Source organism: Typopeltis vanoorti, chromosome 7, assembly GCF_054136105.1.
Source record: "Typopeltis vanoorti isolate ZY-2024b chromosome 7, IOZ_Tvanoo_1.0, whole genome shotgun sequence".
Classification (NCBI taxonomy): Eukaryota; Metazoa; Arthropoda; class Arachnida; order Uropygi; family Thelyphonidae; genus Typopeltis; species Typopeltis vanoorti.
In genome coordinates this window covers 16,871,317-16,893,115 of record NC_143555.1, presented here as the reverse complement: position 1 = coordinate 16,893,115, position 21,799 = coordinate 16,871,317, and the positions used below count along the sequence as shown (strand labels likewise).

Below are 21,799 nucleotides of genomic sequence, written 5' to 3'. Positions count from 1 at the left end.
TTTTCAAGTGAAGGCAAGTTAACCAATTTCATTTAGAAAAATCAAGTTTCTTTCTGCAAAATAAGTAAAATACTATGTTGTTGGTTAGATAGTGAAATGTGACATGTTTACGGGAAATTGTGTAGCACAGACTGTTTTTAGTGATAAGTCAGGCTGCATAGAGGTATCAAGGGTCAAAACTGTATAACTGAGATGGGACCTCCACATCGCCTTTAAAAGAATGCGGAGAGCCGACCAGTGCTTCTGACCTAATGTCCAATCCTCACCTTCTCGTGGTGTACCCTGTTGGATATCTACCTAGAAACTGAACGAACGAGGATGGGCTGGCAATTTGGGATTTAACCAACCAAATTGTAATTCTTATTGACTTAAACCAGTGATGGTGAATCTTTTTATCCAGGTGTATCAAACATTTTTTTTTTTTTAAATATTGACGTTGTTGATGTGCCACATGCATTATAAATTTAACTACTTAATCATAGATGGTGACATATACATATCATATTAGGCTATTTATTTGATAGGACATTGATAGACAATCTATGAATTCATATTATACAATTAATTTAATAAACTGAAATTACTGAAATTAGTTTTTTCATCAGAATATCAATACTTTTCAACATCCAAGGTGTGTCACCCCAAAACCCTCAAGTGTGCCAGTGCTCATACGCGTGTCTTAGGTTCGCCATCACCGGCTTAAACCAAATTATAAAATGACGTACAAAATGACAAAATTTCATGCCGGCTGGGGCAGCGCCTGGTTAAACAAGCCCCCCCCCCCCCCCCATTGTTTTCACCAGGGAACCAGAGTGAACAGCAAAAAGTCAGCTACTGGAACAAATCCAGAAAAACAACCCCAACTCAACATCACCATAGATAAAGATCGGTACTATCAACATAAGAAGCCTGAATGGCAAAAAAATGGAGCTGAGGAATTAGATAAGTACCAGATCGACATGATAGGAGTGACTTGAAACAGAAAAGACAAAAACTGGTGAGATCTTTCTGAGCAATAAATACAAAATGTTATATTCAGGCAATAACAATCAAGGAAAAGAAGGAGTAGCCATTGTATTCAACACTAAATACGAGGCTAAACTTCTTGAATAGCAGGCAGACTCAAGTAGAGTGATGTGGGCAAATATCAGAATGGGGAACTGGACAATGAGACTTATTTGTGCCTATGATCCCACAGAAGGTTCTACTAAGGTAGAGGAATTTTTTAATGCTTTAGAAAAAGCAACTGACACAATGAAAAAGGAAAAGTTGGTCCTTGTTGGGGATCTAATTAGCAGAGCAGGAAATGATTGTCAGACATACAAAAATATATTGGGAAAATTTGGAGAAAAGAGCAAAGGTAATAATAATGGCAAATATTTGTTGGATTTCTGCTCAGGACATGGACTGGTTATTACTAACACTATGTTCCAACATAAAAATGTGCACTAATTCACATGGAGAGAAGAGGCAAGTAATAAGAAAAGTCTCATTGACTATGTTATTGTTGATAGTGATGTTTTCTCCTTTGTGCAGGACACCCGAGTGTACAAAGGATTTGAAATTGGCAGTGATCACTATTTAGTCTTGAGCAGGATAAAACTGAATTTCATATTGAAAAGAATAACATGTAAGAAAGTTTTAAAGTGAATAAAAGTTGAGCAGCTCTCAGATGTGAACTGTAGACTAAAATACACAAAGATTATTGAAGAAAAAATGAAAGAATTTGAAAACAGGAATCAAACTTTAGAGATTCAGTGGCAAGCCTTGAAGAAAACCTTGATTGATTCAGCCAGAGACGCATGTGGTGAGGATGTCTGCAAGCATAGAAAAATCAGAACTCCCTGGTGGACACAGGAAGTTAAAGAGGCAGTGAAGTAAAAGAAGAAAGCATATCAAAAGTTCCTGGCAAATAAGTCAGCTTATGCTCTTGGAGAATACAGAGACAAATGTAAGAAAGCTAAAGAGTGTGTAAAACTAGCTAAACAAAAGTCATGGGAGGACTTTGACAAGAATATAGAAAATAAATATCAAAAAGGTGGCAAAATATTTTGGAGGTTACTGAAGAAGCTTAGAAATGGAGGAAAGAGTACTGTAAAAGAAGGTAGAGATTATAAAAAAGACATGAAAAGAGAAAAAGATATCCTTGAAGTACGGAGTAATTACTTCGAGAAATTGCTAAATGAAACAAGCAGTGATAGCACAGTGATAAAAAAACATTCAACAGGCATACAGTCAGGAATACATGTCCATTCTTGAAGAAGAAAAAGCCATCAAAGGCTTAAAATGGGCAAAGGCAGCAGGAGTAGATGATATTCGACCAGAAATGCTGAAGTATGGTGGTATAAAAGTCTTGTAGTGTCTGCACTGCATAGTTCAGAAAACCTGGACAGAGGGACGAATTCCTGATGACTGCAGTAGATCTCTCATAGTACCCATATATAAAAAGGAAAATAAAACAGAATGCGAGAATTACAGAGGTATTTCCCTGCTGAGTGTTCCTGGTAAGATATATGCAAGTATACTTGAAAAACGGTTGAGAAGAATTGTAGAAGAAAAGCTTCGTGAAGAACAAGCTGGATTCAGGGAAAATAGAAGCTGTCAGGATCATATCTTCACTTTACGACAAATAGTGGAGAAATCATGGGAATATAACAAAGGTCTCTATTTGAGTTTTGTAGATCTGGAAGAGCCATATGATAAGGTGCCAAGAGAGAAGTTATTCAATATGCTACAGTTATATGGTATACTATTCACACAACCCAAATATTGTCACACATGCCTAAATTTGCTAAACTCACAACACTTTCATTTTTTCTCTCTCTCTCTCTCTCTGGTGTTGACACTCTAGACTCTTCTTGTAGAACTTCCAGAATAATCCTGTGCACTCTTCCTACTTTTCATGTTTTAAAAAATTATTTTTCTGCATCAAACGTATAAAATACCCTTAGTAACTTATATTTCTATCATTTAGTTGTTGCCTGCCATCATTTTTTTCATACCTGATTATGAAAACCTTTATGATGATATCACCCAACAAAAATTTAAAGAAGTTTTAAAAATGTCAGTTCTTAGTTAGTGGTGTTACAATGTATAAGTATCACTTAATTCTAGACTTAGCATATACATTATTACTGGAAACCTAGTAAATCAGTGGCACATAATTCATTCTATTTTTGGAGAGGAGACAAGAATTAACATCATCATCAAATTCTCCATATACCCTCAAAGGGTGTACATGATATGATAGTACTACATGAAAAAAATTACATCATTACTAACTTCCTATTTACAATTCTCCAAATCAGTCTGTTACCTGTCAAGACTCCAACATTATCAGAGCTTATATTTCTAACGTCTAAGGCAACAACTAGAGACTGCATATCAATCCACCTATATTTCGGTCTTCCTCTGGGTCGTTTTGCTGCCAACCTGGCAGAGAACACTTGTTTTGCTAATCTTTCTTCGCCCATTCTGTTTAAGTGACCATACCACTTGAGATTAGCTCTGCTAACGCATTCCTGGATGCTGACAATGTCAAGTTCTTTCCTAATATCCACATTTTTAATATGATATTGCCATTGATACCATCTGTTCACGTCTATAATCTTTCTCAGGACTCTCGTATCTGCAGTCTCTACTCTTTGGTCAAGTGTTTTATTTCTGACCCAGCTCTCAGATACATAAGTTAAAACTGGTTTGAACACTGTTTTGTATACAGCTAATTTAGTGTTCCGACTAATTTCTCTCTTATTCCATATGAATTTATTCAGTTGACTTCCCACTATATAAGCTTTACTGATTCTGTTGTCTATTTCTATATTTAATTTACCATCTTCAGTAAAAATCGTGCCTAAGTAGGTGAAATGTTTTACTTGAACCACAGGTTTTCCATTCACAATACACTTGACATTTTCAATGATTTGGCCTATTTTCATTGTCTTTGTCTTTTTATTGCTGACCTTCATACCATATCCATTGCAACTGTTATTCAATTTAGTCAGAGAATCTTGCAGACTTGTAGCAGATTTATTTAGAAGTATAACATCATCTGCATAAAGCAAAGAGCTGACATTAACATCTCCAATTTTGATATCATGTTTAATACTACTTTCCTTCATAATGTGATCCATATAGATAATGATTAACAGAAGGGATAATGTACATCCTTGTCTCACACCAAATTTAATATTAAACCATCTTCCTGTACTTCCTTCAATTCTAACTGCTGACTTACAACTCAAATAAAGACTAAGTATTGCTTGATATAATGCCCCATTGACACCATATAACTGTAGCGTATTGAATAGCTTCTCTCTTGGCACCTTGTCATATGCCTTTTCCAAATCGACAAAACTTAAATACAGATCTTTGTTATATTCCCATGCTTTCTCGACTATTTGTCGTAAAGTGAAGATCAGATCCTGACAGCCTCTATTTGGCCTGAATCCAGCTTGTTCTTCACCCAGCTTTTCTTCTACAATTCTTCTCAACCGTTTCTCAAGTATACCTGCATATATCTTACCAGGAACACTCACCAGGGAAATACCTCTGTAATTCTCACATTCGGTTTTATTTCCCTTTTTATATATGGGTACTACGAGAGCTCTACTCCAATCATCGGGAATTCGTCCCTCTGTCCAGGCTTTCTGAACTATGCAGTGCAGCCACTGTAAGACTCTTATACCACCATACTTCAGAATTTCTGGTCGAATATCATCTACTCCTGCTGCCTGTCCACGTTTCAAGCCTTTGATGGCTTTTTCTACTTCAAGTATATATATGTATTCCTGACTGCATGCCTAGTCAGTGTTTTTTTACCACTGTGCTGTCTTCACTGCTTGTTTCATTTAGCAGTTTTTCAAAGTAATTGCTTCATACGTCAAGGATATCTTTTTCCATCGTTTTCATGTCACCTTTGTCATCTCTAATCCCTTTTACATTACTCTTTCCTAAGCTTCTTCAACAACCACCAGAATATTTTGCCACCTTCTTGATATTTATTTTCTATATTCTTGCTAAAGTCTTCCCATGACTTTTGTTTAGCTAGTTTTACACAGTGTTTAGCATTCTTGCATTTGTTTCAGTATTCTCTAAGAGCACAAGCTGACTTATTTGCCACGCACTTTTGATGTGCTTTCTTCTTTTCCATCACTGCCTTTTTAACTTCCTGTGTCCACCATGGAGTTCTAATTTTTCTATCCTTGCAGACAACCTCACCACATGTCTCTCTGGCTGAATCAATCAGGGCTTTCTTCAAGGCTTGCCACTGAATCTCCAAGGTTTGATTTCTGTTATCAAACTCTTTTATTTTTTCTTCAATAATCTTTGTGTATTTTAGTCTACAGTTCACATCTGACAGCTGCTCAACTTTTATTCGCTTTAGAACTTTCTTACATGTTATTCTTTTCAATATGAAATTCAATTTTATCCTGCTCAAGACTAAATAGTGATCACTTCCAATTTCAAATCCTCTGTACACTCTGGTGTCCTGCACCAGGGAGAAAACATCACTATCAACAATAACATAGTCAATGAGACTTTTCTTATTCCTAGCCTCTTCTCTCCATGTGAATTTGTGGTTATTACTAATACCATGTTCCAACATTTTTATGTTGGAACATGGTGTTAGTAATAACTATTCCATGTCCTGAGCAGAAATCCAACAGATATTTGCCATTAGTATTAGCTTTGCTCTTTTCTCCAAATTTTCCCAATATATTTTTCTATGTCTCACAATGATTTCCTACTCTGCTAATTAGATCCCCAACAAGGACCAACTTTTCCTTTTTCATTGTGTCAGTTGCTTTTTCTAAAGCATCAAAATATTCCTCCACTTCTACCTTAGTAGAACCTTCTGTGGGACTATAGGCATAAATAAGTCTCATTGTCAAGTTCCCCATTCTCATATTTGCCTACATTACTCTACTTGAGACTGACTGCCATTCAAGAAGATTAGCCTCGTATTTTGTGTTGAATACTATGGCTACTCCTTCTTTTCCTTGATTGTCATTGCCTGAATATAACATTTTGTATTGATTGCTCAGAAAGATCTCACCAGTTTTCGTCTTTTCTGTTTCAAGTCACTCCTATAATGTCGATCTGGTACTTATCTAATTCCTCAGCTAGCTCCATTTCTTTGCTATTCAGGCTTCTTACATTTGATAGTACCGATCTTTAACTCTGGTGATGTTGAGTTGGGGTGTGCTTTCAGATTTGTTCCAGTAGCTGACTTTTCGCTGTTTGGCCTGGATCCCTGGCGAAAACAACGGCGGCCTTGTTTATCCGGTCGACACCCTAGCCGGTATGAAATTTTGTCATGTTGTACCATCATTTTTTATTTTGGTTTAACTAATAAGAATACAATTTGATCGGCTAAATCCCAAATTGCCAGCCCATCCTCGTTCATTCAGTATCCAGGTAGATACCCAACAGGGTGCACTACAAGAAGGTGAGGATTGGACATTAGGTCAGAAGACCTGGTCGGGTCTCCGCATTCCTTTAAAGGCTATGTAGAGATCTTCTCTCAGTTATACAGCTCTGAACCTTAAGCACCCCGAGAAAAGAATTATTGTTAGTATATTAGGAAATTAGCTCATTTCAGGCTGAAAATGTCTATGAGAGGGGGAGGGGGTCTGATAAATCAGTTTATCAGAACTAGAAAGTTCTGATAAACACCTAGACAAAAATGATATTTAAAGCAACTGATATATAACCACAACAAAGAATATACTAGTGGCAGGTAACTTATGGGGTAAAAGGACCAACTTATACTTAACCTACTGGCAATAATTTGCAAAAAAGTATTTTACACTGCATATACGAGGGTTGTTTGAAAAGCTTGATAAATTTCTAATAGATGATGACACAATTCATTCATTCATACCAGTGTCGGCACGTATCATCTTTTCATGACCCATGGCAAAATTTTAGCCAAATGCGATGCGTAGTTCTCATTTGGCAAACATTTAAAATGACCATGTTTGCATTTTTCATAAAAATGGAGAAAAACGAGTTTCGTGCAGTAATAAAACACTTTTATTTGAAGAAGTGTATGGCTGCACAGATCAAAGTCGAATTAAATGAAGTTCATAGGGACTCTGCACCAGCATTAAAGACTATTTATTTTTGGATAAATGAATTTAAACGTGGTCATAAGTCCACCGAAGATGAAGCATGCTCCAGATGCCCAATTGAGGGCACTACAAAGGAAATGATTGACAAAATCCAATGTATCGTTATGGAAGATCGCCGAGTGAAAGTGTGTGAGATTGTAAGCATCTCAACTGAAAGGTGTATAATATCCTGCATGAAAAATTGCACATGAAAAAGCTGTGCGATGGGTGCTGCCATTGTTGACTGTCGATGAAAAACTATGCAAAAAGACATTTCAATGCAGTGATTGGTGATGTTTAATTGCAATTCGCAGGATTTTTTGTGTCAATTTGTGACTGTGGATGAAACTTGGATCCACCACTGAGTCCAAGCAGTAGTCAAAACAGTGGATAATGCCTGGTGAAAGAGCACCAGAAAAAGCGAAGACCGTTTTGTCAGCTGGGAAGGTGATAGCCACTGTTTTTGGGGATTCCCAAGGAATTATCATGATAGAGTATTTGGAAAAGGGTCATTGCTGGACCGTTTAAAAGAAGAACTGAAGGAAAAACTGCCAAGATTAGAGCATAAGAAAAGTGCTCTTTCATCAAGACAATGCACCATCCCACACACCAGCCATCGCAATGGCAAAATTGCACAAATTAAGGTACGAATTTATTCCACATCCACCGTATTCTCCGGACTTGGCCCAGTGTGACCACTTGTTCCCAAACTTAAAAATCTGACTCGGTGGGAAAACATTTCTTCGAACGAGGATGTCATCAAGGCTGTCAATGACTATTTTGCACAATTTGACAAATCCTGCTTTTTAGATGGGATGATAAAATTGCGAACTCACTGGATTAAATGTGCAGACTTCGATGGAGACTATATTGAGAAATAAAGGTGATTTTTTCCAAAAAAATATGTTTAACTTATTTTTTACCAAACTTTTTAAACAACCCTCATAACCACAGAATGACTGATATAGATTTAAAGAAGAAAGCCTAACAAGGTGTCTTTACCAATTTATATACATTTTCCTCTCCTTAATTTTGGAATTAAAATGGACCCTTTTATAGTGGCATTGAAGGAGAGAGGGAAAAATTTTTTTAAAAATCATAAAAATGGAATTGTAACAAAACCACATCACAAAATAGTTGAGTCCTCCATTGGTTTAAAGACGACCAAAATTACTGCTATGAAACAGAGGGAAAAATTCTGGAGGAGAAATTTCAAGAAGAACAAGCCGGAAACAGGCCTAATGTATGTTGCATAATAGGACTTGAACAAAACAAGTTAAGAAATCAAGGAAAAAAAACAGGAATCGCTAAGTGCTATAGATCTGGAACATATCATTAAGTCTCAAGACAAAAAACTATTCAAAATACTATAATTATATGGTAAATGATGTATTATTCCAAGCAACATATATATATAGCCTAAACTTATGATGTGAGCCAGTCATTAGAAGTGAAGATTATATCGGAAAACGGTTCTGTTGTAAAATCACGTTATGAAGCATAGTTGTATAAAACCTGATATCAAAATTGGCAACGCTAAGATCTGCTCTTTACTTTATGCAGAAGAGTGCTATAGTAAACAAAAAACTGTAATGAAAATCAGCAATAAAACAAAAACCATGAAAACAGATGGGAATATAAAAACATCGTCTATATTCTAACTGGAAAACCCATACAACAACAAAAATATTTTCAAAAAAAAAATATATATGCAAGGGGAAGACATATGATTAAAAATATGGATAATCAAAGACACAGTTGTGAAAAGAATTAAACATTTTTGAAAATATTTTAGTTGTATGGGTTTTCCATGTAGAATTGAGATGATGTAATATCCCTGAAATTATGGATATTACATCATCTATACTATAGTATAGTATAGTATCACTTTACTATATAAAGTTATACTCAGATCATATAATGTACTGCACTAGAAATTTATCTTATTGTAACAGACAAGAAGAACACCTTAACATCTAGCTTGTAAATCAGAAGCAACAGAAAAGGCATTACAAATTTGGAAGGCAGCAGAACACAAGGTTATCCCTGGAAACTATGAATGTGATTATCAAGGATGAGGACTAGATTTTTTACTTGGAGGATGGCAAAAAATGAGTGGAATGAGTGGCCAGAGTTAGTTGTGAGTAATGTGTCTATCAAAAAGCTGAAGGATAGATACGACAGATATTGTGTGGATGGCCTGAGTCTCCAAAGATAAGTCTTTGAACTCCCTGAAGTTGTCCATACAATAATAATAACACTTAATAGATGGAGCATTTTTTCTTTAATTTAAAAAATGTGTCATCCAAGGTGCGAGGAAAGAAATTTTTATCCAGTATAATCATAAGGCTATATTATCTCAAAATAAATAAATAATGTAAAGCATCTTACTTTGTCGACATAATTCCATTCCAAATTATATGCAAAAAGTTCATTTTTAGCAGTTGGAATTTGATCAATTAAATTTTTGACATACTTCCTCTTCTCTTCTGAGTTCATTTGTAAAGTTGTAGTTGATGTTTTAGGATCTTCTTGAGAATCATCAAGCAGAATTAACTTTCTTTTCTTTTTTTGATCAGACTCATCATCATTAGTACTAAAAACCTCATCAACTGTCAGTTTTCTTTTTTGACCTGTATGAGCTACAGAATTTTGAGATGTCGACGGACTTGTTAACTGTTGAGTTGGGCTGTTTCCTAAAATAGGTGAATTTTTAAGAAGAAATCAATACCTTGAAAAACATCTCTCACATTTAATGATACTTACTTACTGTTCTTAAAGAACATGTTATGTTAAAATTCAAATACAGTATAAGTTTTTATTTTATTTTCAATTTCTATCTAAGAGTATTTTCAAAAATATCAATCATTAAATGATCATGCTGGCACATGAAATTTTCACTCACACACAAATTTTACAGCCAAATACACTCAACACATCTGGAACTTGGAGACTAACACAGAACAGCTCAGGAGAAGTTATGAAATTTGGGACAGAGAACAGTTTAGCAATGCACTCAAAGAGAAAATCAAAACTTGCTTAGCATGCATGTGCAGAAAATTAATAAAATGAATCTCAGTTTTAATGTCTTATCTGTAAAATAAGCTACTGTCTCATATCTTCAAGGAGTATCATGAAGTAAGTTGCTCATTCAAAGGGCAGCTGTAGTAAGAGCTGGTCTTACTCTGCATGATATCTAGAAGTCATACAACCATCATCATGCAACACATGATGATCTTACTGCACCAATAACCAACTACAAGTTATATGAAATATCAAAGCATGTGAAATGACCCCCCCCCACATGATCAAACTAATACATCTAACACATTACAAGAAATGTGTTAGATGCATAGTCTACATCTGAGCCATAAGCCAGTAGTTAGAATTGAAGGAGGTACAAGAAGTTAGTTTGATGCTAAATCAGGTGTGAAGAAAGGGTGCACATCATTTCCACTGTAGTGCATCTTCTCTATAGATCACATTATGAAAGAAAGTAGTATTATGGGTAATATAAAAACGAGAGATATTCAAAAGGGCTTTACACATAATGTTATACTCCAAAATAAATCTAGCAGAATATTCAGGATTCCCTAACTAAATTGAATAGCAGCTGAAATATCAGTATGGCAATCAGCAATATGAAGACAAAGATTATGAAAATAGAAGAACACATCACCTGCATTTTGAATGGAGAACCTATAGAAAAAGTAATTCGGCTACTTAGGTACAACTTTTAGTTTAGATGGCAAAAGAGGTGTAGAATAGATAACAGAATTAACAAAGCTGCTATTGTATGGTAGGAAGTTAATTGAATTAATTTACATGGAATAAGAGAGAAATTAGATAAAACACACAAGAGTAGTATACAAGACAGTGTTCAAACCAATTTTAACTGAGAGATCTGAGAGCTGGATTAGAGCCTACAGATATCAGGATTCTCAAAAAAATTAGAAGAGTGAATAAATAACATCAATTAGCAAAATCATAGGGAATTTTTTAGCTATGTGGCCAGAAGGAGAAGAAATGACTGTGGAAGAATGATATTGTAGGATAAAAATGGGAATAGAGTGACTGATGCAGAGGACATAGTGAAATTGTTCAATGAACACTTTATTGGAGTATTTCATCCTAAAGGAGTCAGTTTTAATGCTAGAGGGATAGGGCAGGTTCGAGGTTTAGAGGTACAGGAAGAGAGTGTGTTTCAGATACTGAGTACTCTGGATGTCAGTAAAGCTTTGGGACTGGATGGTATTTCACCACGAGTTTTGAGAGAATGTGCTAGGGAACTGACAGTTCCCTAGTGCCTTTAACCTGGCTTTTCAATGAAAGTCTGGCTTCAGCAAAGGTGCCCAGGGAATGGAAGGAAGGTAAGATAGTACGATTGCACAAGGAAGGTAACAGATTGGAAGTGTCTAATTATAGGCCAATCTGTGTGTCATCAGTAGTTGTTAAGATCTTGGAGAAAGTAGTGAGGGACCGTATACAGCATTGGGCAGATGAGGGTAATGTTATCTGTGAGAGTCAACATGGATTTATGAAAGGGCGCTCTTGTTTTAGCAATATGCTAGCCTTTTATGATAAAGTTACAAGAGCATTAGATGAGGGAAAGGCATATACTGCAATTTTCTTAGACTTAACGAAGACATTTGACAGGGTGCCACATGATAAGCTGATATTTAAGTTGCAGCACATGGGTCTGGATGTCAGATTGGTCAACTGGATTCAGGATTGGCTGTCTGATAGGTATCAGAGAGTTGTGTATGGTGTAGCAGTTTCAAGGAGGCATAGGGTTACAAGTGGGGTCCCACAGGGCTCGTACTAGGACCTATATTGTTTAACCTTTATATCAATGGCATTGATAGTGGATTGCAAGGGGATATTCAGTTGTTTGCAGATGATGCGAAGCCAGGAAGGATTATTAGTAATAGTGCAGATATGGTAGCCCTGCAAGAGGATTTGAATAAGCTAGATAGATGGGCAAATGAATGGGGGTGTCAGTTTAATGCAGCAAAATGTATGATCTTGAGGTTTGGGAAACATCAATGGGATGTTGCATACTCTATGGGAGGAGTTATACTGGAGTAAGCAGGGGAGACAAGAGATCTGGGGTTGATGATTGATAGAAACCTGAAATTTAGGGGACATATTGCAAAGATGGTGAAGGTAACACAGAGGATTGCTGCAATTATGAGAATGACACTGACCTGCAGAGATAAAAGGGTTATCATTCTGTTGTATAAGTCTCTGATCAGACCACACTTAGACCATTGTTCTCAGATTTGGTCCCCAGGATTTGAAGAGGATAAATTAACTGTGGAAAGGATACAAAGACGGATGACAAAGATGGTTTCAGGACTGTACAAGGATAGTTATGAGGATCGGCTGAGGGAATGTGGACTACAGAGTTTGGTGGATAGAAGAAGGAGAGGTGATATGATTGAAACTTTTAAGAGGTGGTTACAGGGTTGACACTGGGGAGTTCTTTCGCTTGGTTGAACAGCAGGAATGAGTGATGACAAGAGGCAATCCGTGGAAGTTACGAAAGGAAACGGTGAGCAAGAGGGTGAAGAGTGGTTTCTTGGCATGGAGGGTGGATGAACCGTGGAATGCATTGCCTGATGGAGTGGTGAGAGCAAGAACGGTCAATGAGTTTAAGGAGTGGTATGATAGACTGTGTGTGTCTCTTAGGGGGGGGAACCTCCATTCGATGAGTCTTGACAGACTTTATGTTCTTAGGAAGGACCTCCCACGATGAGCCTTTTGACTCCATGGAGGCATGAATAATAATAATAATATTAAAAATGAGGATATTAGGAAGGAACCTGACATTGTGAGGCAAGGTAATCCAAGATGATATGGTCACTTAAAACATAATGGGAGAAGAAAATCAGCTAAGTAAGTGCTTTTTGCCAGGATGACAGGAAAAAGATCACTCCCAATCCCAGAGAAAGAACAAGATCTAAGTGGACTGATATGTAGAGCATTAGAAGACTGAAATATCAAACCTGGTGTCATTTCCGATATTGTCCTGACAGATAGCAGATTCATTTGGAGGAACATTTTCAATATGATGTTAGTAATGTTGTAAACTTTCCATTTAATACTGTTGTTATATCCAACCCCCAGACTATGAGACAAGAGACGATAATGATGACATTACTTGTGTAAGATGCTCTCAGCTCTGAAAATTGTTGTGTGTTTCAAAAACACTGCTTTAGTCAGCTCAATTTTACAATTCTATTTGCTAGATACATCATCTTGATGATGCCACTTTAAATAAAATTAAAACCTTGTGTTTACATATAAAATAAAATACAGGCAAAACTCATATAACAGCACTTCTACAACATGGTTTTACTCTAATGTGGTAGAGATCTGCAGTAAACTTTGCATAACACGATATTTCCACCAAACTGTTTCGCACTAACACAGTAGAGAATGGTGACAGACCTCAAATTAACCATTCTAGCTTTTGTGCAGGGAAAACTGTGATTCCCCATTGTTCATCTGCTAGGTGTTATGCAAAAAATAACTGCTGGGATATCTGCATGTTAGGTTCTGTGCAACTGAACTATCTTGTACTTGTTTGAGATTATTAACAATTGTAACTTTTAAGGTTGGGGTGATTAAGGATCAAAGCTGTATAACTGAGAGGAGACCTCCACATAGCCTTTAAAGCAATGCGGAGAACCTACCAGGCCTTCTGACCTAATGTCCAATCCTCACCTTCTCGTGATGCACCCTGTTAGATATCTACTTGGATACTGAACGAACGAGAATGGGCTGGCAATTTGGGATTTAGCCGATCAAATTGTATTCTTATTGGTTAAACCAAAATAAAAAATGATGGTACAACATGACAAAATTTCATGGCGGCTGGGGCGTCGCCCGGTTAAACAAGGCCCCCGTTGTTTTCGCCAGGGAACCAGGGTGAACAGCAAAAAGTCAGCTACTGGAACAAATCTGAAAACAAACCCCAACTCTACATCACCAGAGTTAAAGATCGGTACTATCAAATGTAAGAAGCCTGAATGGTAAAGAAATGGAGCTAGCTGAGGAATTAGATAAGTACCAGATCGACATTATAGGAGTGACTTGAAACAGAAAAGACGAAAACTGGTGAGATCTTTCTGAGCAATCAATACAAAATGTTATATTCAGGCAATGACAATCAAGGAAAAGAAGGAGTAGCCATAGTATTCAACACAAAATACGAGGCTAATCTTCTTGAATGGCAATCAGTCTCAAGTAGAATAATGTGGGCAAATATGAGAATGGGGAACTGGACAATGAGACTTATTTGTGCCTATGGTCCCACAGAAGGTTCTACTAAGATAGAAGTGGAGGAATTTTTTGATGCTCTAGAAAAAGCAACTGACACAATGTAAAAGGAAAAGTTGGTCCTTGTTGGTGGATCTAAATAGCAGAGTAGGAAATCATTGTGAGACATACAAAAATATTTTGGGAAAATTTGGAGAAAAGAGCAAAGCTAATAATAATGGCAAATATCTGTTGGATTTCTGCTCAAGACATGGACTGGTTATTACTAACACCATGTTCCAACATAAAAATGTGCACAAATTCACATGGAGAGAAGAGGCTAGGAATAAGAAAAGTCTCATTGACTATGTTATTGTTGATAGTGATGTTTTCTCCCTGGTGCAGGACACCAGAGTGTACAGAGGATTTGAAATTGGAAGTGATCACTATTTAGTCTTGAGCAGGATAAAATTGAATTTCATATTGAAAAGAATAAGATGTAAGAAAGTTTTAAAGCGAATAAAAGTTGAGCAGCTCTCAGATTTTAACTGTAGACTAAAATACAGAAAGATTATTGAAAAGAAAATGAAAGAGTTTGCAAACAGGAATCAAACCTTGGAGATTCAGTGGCAAGCCTTGAAGAAAGCCCTGATTGATTCAGCCAGAGAGGCATGTGGTGAGGTTGTGTGCAAGGATAAAAAAATCAGAACTCCCTGGTGGACACAGGAAGTTAAAGAGGCAGTGAAGGAAAAGAAGAAAGCATATCAAAAGTTCCTGGCAAATAAGTCAGCTTTTACTCTTACAGAATACAGAGACAAATGTAAGAAAGCTAAAGAGTGTGTAAAACTAGCTAAACAAAAGTCATGTGAGGACTTTGGCAAGAATATAGAAAATAAATATCAAGAAGGTGGCAAAATATTCTGAAGGTTGTTGAAGAAGCTTAGAAATGGAGGAAAGAGTGCTGTAAAAGGAGTTAGAGATGATAAAGGTGACATGAAAACAGGAGAAAAAAGATATCCTTGAAGTATCGAGTAATTACTTTGAAAAACTGCTAAATGAAACAAGCAGTGATTACAGCACAGTGATAAAAAACACTGACCAGGCATGCAGTCAGGAAATACATATCCATACTTGAAGTAGAAAAAGCCATCAAAGGCTTGAAATGTGGAAAGGCAGCAGGAGTAGATGATATTCGACCAGAAATGCTGAAGTATGGTGATATAAAAGTCTTACAGTGGCTGCACTGCATAGTTCAGAAAGCCTGGACAGAGGGACAAATTCCTGATGAGTACCCATATATAAAAATGAAATAAAACTGAATGTGAGAATTACAGAGGTATTTCCCTACTGAGTGTTCCTGGCAAGATCTATGCAAGTATACTTGAGAAACGGTTGAGAAGAATTGTGGAAGAAAAGCTTGTTGAAGAACAAGCTGGATTCAGGCCAAATAGAGGCTGTCAAGATCAGATCTTCACTTTACGACAAATAGTCGAGAAAGCATGGGAATATAACAAAGATCTGTATTTAAGTTTTGTCAATTTGGAAAAGACATATGACAAGGTGCCAAGAGAGAAGCTATTCAATACACTGAAGTTATATGGTGTCAATGGGGCATTATATCAAGCAATACTTAGTCTTTATTTGAGTTGTAAGTCAGCAGTTGGAATTGAAGGAAGTACAGGAAGATGGTTTAATGTTAAATCTGGTGTGAGACAAGGATGTACATTATCCCTTCTGTTATTCATTATCTATATGGATCACATTATGAAGGAAAGTAGTATTAAACCTGATATTAAAATTGGAGATGTTAATGTCAGCTCTTTGCTTTATGCAGATGATGTTATACTTCTAAATAAATCCGCTACAAGTCTGCAAGATTCTCTGACTAAATTGAATAGCTGTTGTAATAGATATGGTATGAAGGTCAGCAATAAAAAGACAAAGACAATGAAAATTGGCAGAATCATTGAAAATGTCAACTGTGTTGTGAACGGAGAACCTGTGGAACAAGTAAAACATTTCAGCTACTTAGGCACAATTTTTACTGAAGATGGTAAATTAAATATAGAAATAGACAACAGAATCAGCAAAGCTGGTATGGTGGGAAGTCAATTGAATAAATTCATATGGAATAAGAGAGAAATTAGTCAGAACACTAAATTAGCTGTATACAAGACAGTGTTCAAACCAGTTTTAACTTATGGATCTGATAGCTGGGTCAGAAGTAAAACACTTGACCAAAGACTAGAGACCGCAGATATGAGAGTCCTGAGAAAGATTAGAGGCGTGAACAGATGGCATCAATGGCAATATCATATTAAAAACGAGGATATTAGGAAAGAACTTGACATTGTCAGCATCCAGGAATGCGTTAGCAGAGCTAATCTCAGGTGGTATGGTCACCTAAACAGAATGGGCGAGGAAAGATTAGCAAAACAAGTGTTCTCTGCCAGGTTGGCAAGAAAACGACCCAGAGGAAGACCAAGATATTGGTGGATTGATACGGTACAAAGTGCCTTAGACGATAGAAATATAAGATCTGATAATGTTGGAGTCTTGACAAGTAACAGATTGATTTGGAGGAAAATTGTAGATTGGAAGTTAGTAATGATGTAATTTTTTCATGTGGTACTGTCATATCCTGTACACACCTTGAGGGTACATGGCAGGAATTTGATGATGACTTTTAAGGTTTTGTAAGTGATCATCTATAAATTATTGTGGGTATTTAAGAACTGTACAGGAATAATTTCTTAGTTGTAAATTAAATTCCAGCCCTACATTTTGCTTAATGTGAATAAAAAGGTACCACTCAAAAGAAACTATTTCTGTATTTTTTAAAGATCGGATTTTGGATCATCTTAAAAAACATGATAAAATAATGAACAGAACACTAGAATTGTTGTTGCTGCTATTCTGTTTTTTAACATTCTATATGCATAACATATAGAATGTTAATAAGTTGTCAGAAGCTTTTAACTTAATAAATATGATATGCAACTGAGATGAAGTGCAAAAAAAATTTCTAAAAGCAACCAAATCTGAGGTTTCTCAAGTAATTGATTGTTTCCTGTTGTCAAGAGAGCAGTGAAATATCAGATAGATGAACAATGTCAGATTTGAAGATAGGCACCATCAACATTAGAAGCTAGACTTCTGGTTTACATGATATTTCAGAATACATGACCCTGCCTTCCTTTCCCCAGCAAGCTAAAGTTCTAAGGCATCTCAAGACTGTGGTGTCCTTTCAGCCTATCAGGACAATTTCAACCTTCCTTTCTTCACCTAAAGAGGGCTTCCTCCACTGAACCTTCCAGGCACCTACCAGATGCCTTGCTCTTGTGGATTGTTGTACCTTCAGACAGTCAGGTGAATAGATCTGCAGCTGTCTATTGTGAAGAACATATATCTTATGTTCCTGAACCTGAGAAATCTGGCTGAGCTCTTGGCACATATATGTTACAACTGGTATCGAGTGCAAAGGATTCAGTATTTTTAAGAAGGATAGACAGAATAGTATTTTTAAGAAGGATAGGAGAGGAGGGGGGGGGGGCATGTTGCTAATGATGACAAATGGCTTGAATTCTCTTCTGGCCTGCTGCTTATAATTATAACTGACATCATCCTTCTGCACATGATATTCCTTCCACATCATCTTTTTCTTACAAATCTCTTGCTTAATCAGACTGCACATCCATTTCATTCCTACTCTATTTATCCTTCAAATTGTAGGGACAGACTGATATTGCATGCATCATTTAAATATTTTTTAAACACTTCCCATGTGCTGTCGATATACTTCCCATCCAACAACTGATCCTATGATGCAGAATCCAGCATCCTCCTCATGTGGTCATAACTTCCTACTTTCTATTTCAGCATGTAACCTTTTCTGAATGGAACATTCATAAAGTTAGCCACTTTCCAAGTGAGTAATGCATGATCACTTTCACCATTAGTCATAGAGTTGAGACCAATGACTACAATATTATTAACAGTTTTTTTTTTTTTTTTTTTTTTTTTTTTTTATGTAGCAGTGAATTTCAAGCCCTCTGGTGTGAGGTGGAGTCTAACAAGATCAAATATGGACTGACGTGTTGTTACAGACCTGGTGAATTGGAAATGCATCTCTCCAAATAAATACAATGGGTGTAAAAAGAGGAATCATAATGGGGACATTAATTATCCAAGCATTAATTGGGGAGCTGTGAAATTGCACGAGAAGAATGAAACTGAATTTATTGAGCTGTTACGAGACAACCTCCTTAAACAGTATGTGACAGAAGGAATTCGTGGTCAAAGAGTGTTAGTTCTGGTTGTAGTGTCGGGGGGGGGGGGGGCATTTCTGCCTCCGGTTTGTGACAATGTGTTCACTCACTTGGGAAATGAAAGTTTATGAATGTTCCATTCAGAAGAGGTTACATGCTGAAATGGAAAGTAGGATGTTATGACCACATGAGGTGAATGCTGGGTTCTGCATCATGGTATCTGTTGTCGGATGGATTTATTTCAAATTTTTATTTGAAGGATAAATAGAGTAAGAGTGAAATGGATGTGTAATCTAATTAAGCAAAAGATTTGTAAGAAAAAGATGATGTGGAAGGAATATTGTGTGCATAAGGTTGATGTCAGTTATAATTATAAGCAGCAGGCCAGAAGAGGATTCAAGCTATTTGTTATCATTAGCAACATGCCCCCTCCTCTCCTATTTTGTCTATCCTTCCTAAAAAAAACTGTACCCTTTGCACTCGATACCAGTTAATATGCCTTGTTCTGATTACCAGATTTCAATAATGCCTACAATATGGGTCCCAATATATTAACCAAAGCAGAGATAATTTAATAATTTTATTAAATTAATTAAAATTTATTATGTATTCTCTTACTTATGCTATGATGTCACTTTTTTTTTAAAATATTTCTGTTATACAAAATTTGTTTTACATTGCCATTTACTGAAGATACCTTCAATACTAAAGTGAAAATTTTAAATCATTAAAATTAATTTTTATGTAAGTTTTCTTTTCTGTCTCAATTTTTTTCACAAAATATGACAGGTTACTAAATATTCTGAATCAAATACATACCCAAACGAAGAGAAGTAAAACCCATTGGCTTAACTTCTTCTTGAATAGTGATTATGTCAGAAAAGCCAGAAAAGCTATTTTCAGTGCTCTCTTCTTCCAAAGATTGTTTCACAACTTTGGTTTCTTCTGGTTCTTTAGGAGGGGGTGAAACTGGTTTGCTGATGGGTTTCAATTTGGATTCATGTTCAGTCTCTGGATCAGACTCTTGAGGTTCCTGCTTAACCTTCTGTGGCAAACATTTTGGTTCATCTTGAAGAAGCTAATATAACATTTAAAGTGCTCTTTATTCTTAAACAGAAACATATGTTTTCCAAACATAAAATAATACAAACAGTAATAATACTATGAAAATTCTAAAGGGTTTAAATCATCAGGTTTCAATAATGCCTAAAATATGAGGTCCAAATATATTAACCAAAGCAGAGATAATTTAATAATTTTATTAAATTAATTAAAGGAATACCAAAATGTTTCATTCTAGTATATTTCCAAGCTTTTACATTAACAGTTCATAGAAGACAGGTCAACAAAAAAAGTAGACCTGTCTTCCATGAACGGTGTAACTGAGAAACTGATTTATTCAACAACATAGAGAAACTAAAAGACTATGCTAAATAACATAGAAAAATCTTAGATTTTAAATGAATGGAAATAGCATTTTTCAAGTGGAATTATTTTATCTATACTAAGATCCAAGCTGTTCGCTTCTGGGCAGTCAGATCAGATTGACATGATGAACAAAGTTGTAACATGATTTTAGACACTACCACAAGGCTGGGAGCTAGTTTCTTAAATAAATCCAAAGTATCATTTTGTCCATAATAGAATTTGGACAGTGGACATCATAATATGGTTCTTGTTAGGGGACTCATATTTTGTTTGTAGGGCTTATGAGTTCACCTATCTGTGATGTAAGTTGCAAGTCTGATTCAATGACAAAACATTTGAAAGAATAACACAAATATTAGCACTGTAACTGTACTGCAATACCTCACTTACTAACAATAAATATATAGTGAATTCTCTAACAAAAAAAGAAAAACCGTGGCTTCCGTGGAAGATGTTAGATCACATTTGTCTCAAACAAAAGTATTTTATATTATAGTGAAAATTACTTGATAGTGCTTTTAAATAAAGCAAAGGATATAGAGTAAAACCCCGAAGATAAGCGGTAGGTGGGACCAACAAAAACCGCCTAAGTCGAATTCGCGTAACTCGGGATATAATTTTGCATGTAATTTATATATACAAACATTCAATTGGGACTAAAGGTTTACAAAAATACCTATTTTTTTTAAGAAATATAATCATAATTGTAGTTTTTCATACATAAAAAAATAAAGTTATTTCGATGTCGATGGTTACATAAAATCTAATAGATTCGTCTTACGGCATAGTGTCTTTTTCTTGTCACGCAAAATTTCTTCATAGCAAGCTAATGATTTTTTTATTCCTTGCTTTGTGGCTAGAATTCGTTCCTCATTAGAATCTATGTCCTCCAAAATCTGTAAACCTTTCTTTTATGATTGTTCTTACTGTGGATTCCTGTAGATCGAACTTCTTTGCTAGCTCACAAATTTTCATTCTACTTTTAAAATCCTTAATAATGTTGAGTTTTGTTTCCAAAGTCAATGTTTTTCTTTTCTTGCTAGCAGCAGAAGAATAGGACTTGCTTCTTTTGGATGACATTATTATTTTTTATGTGATAAAATTTTTATCAAGAACATAACATTAAACGATCACAAGGTTTGTAGACTATAAAAATCTTGTATGAATGGAGGCTGCACGAAACACGTCAGTGCTTGTTCACAGCATGTGCAACACTGGTGAATGCGGCTAGTGGTGAGACATGAAGCGGGATGGGAATACGTACATATAAGAAACCGCGTAACTCCGGATTCGCGTAAGTCGGGCTATGACTGTATATTATTGCTGATTGTTCTTCAGATCTGATGCATTAACAACAAATATAATTCGATTTGTGAACATACCTATAAAATGCTTTGTTTTCATGCATGAAATTTAGTAAATGAAGTGACAAACTCACATATAAATACAGTATGGTATATAGTTAGACAGCAATATCTTTACACAGCTGAACAAGTTCCACTAATACTTAGTACTTGCATATTGGAAAAAACTTCAAAAATATGCATTCTCATTTAACATGTATGCTCTTTCATATGGATAAGGGGAAAAAAATTATTAATTTTGGCTAGTTATTCAAAAGCAAAAATCTGTATGGTGAGTGAAAGAACAAAAGCATTTTGGGAAACAATTTTGTGAGAGGTGTGTACAAACAATTTGGTTTGACAAATTCACACTTAGCAGAGA

General features: G+C 35.8%; 1 protein-coding gene across 7 annotated transcripts in view; it reads right to left on the bottom strand.

Annotated features, from left to right (window-relative positions):
- Positions 1-21,799, bottom strand: part of LOC150104513 (RNA-binding protein 25-like) — a 496,362-nt gene that overhangs the window by 39,521 nt on the left and 435,042 nt on the right. For all 7 annotated transcript variants that reach the window (XM_090395192.1, XM_090395194.1, XM_090395191.1 and 4 more), the window contains 2 exons: positions 19,466-19,724; positions 9,507-9,811 (listed from right to left, as the gene is read on the bottom strand). In XM_090395192.1, the coding sequence (XP_090251318.1) occupies positions 9,507-9,811; positions 19,466-19,724 (564 nt within the window). The remainder of the gene's footprint in view (positions 1-9,506; positions 9,812-19,465; positions 19,725-21,799) is intronic.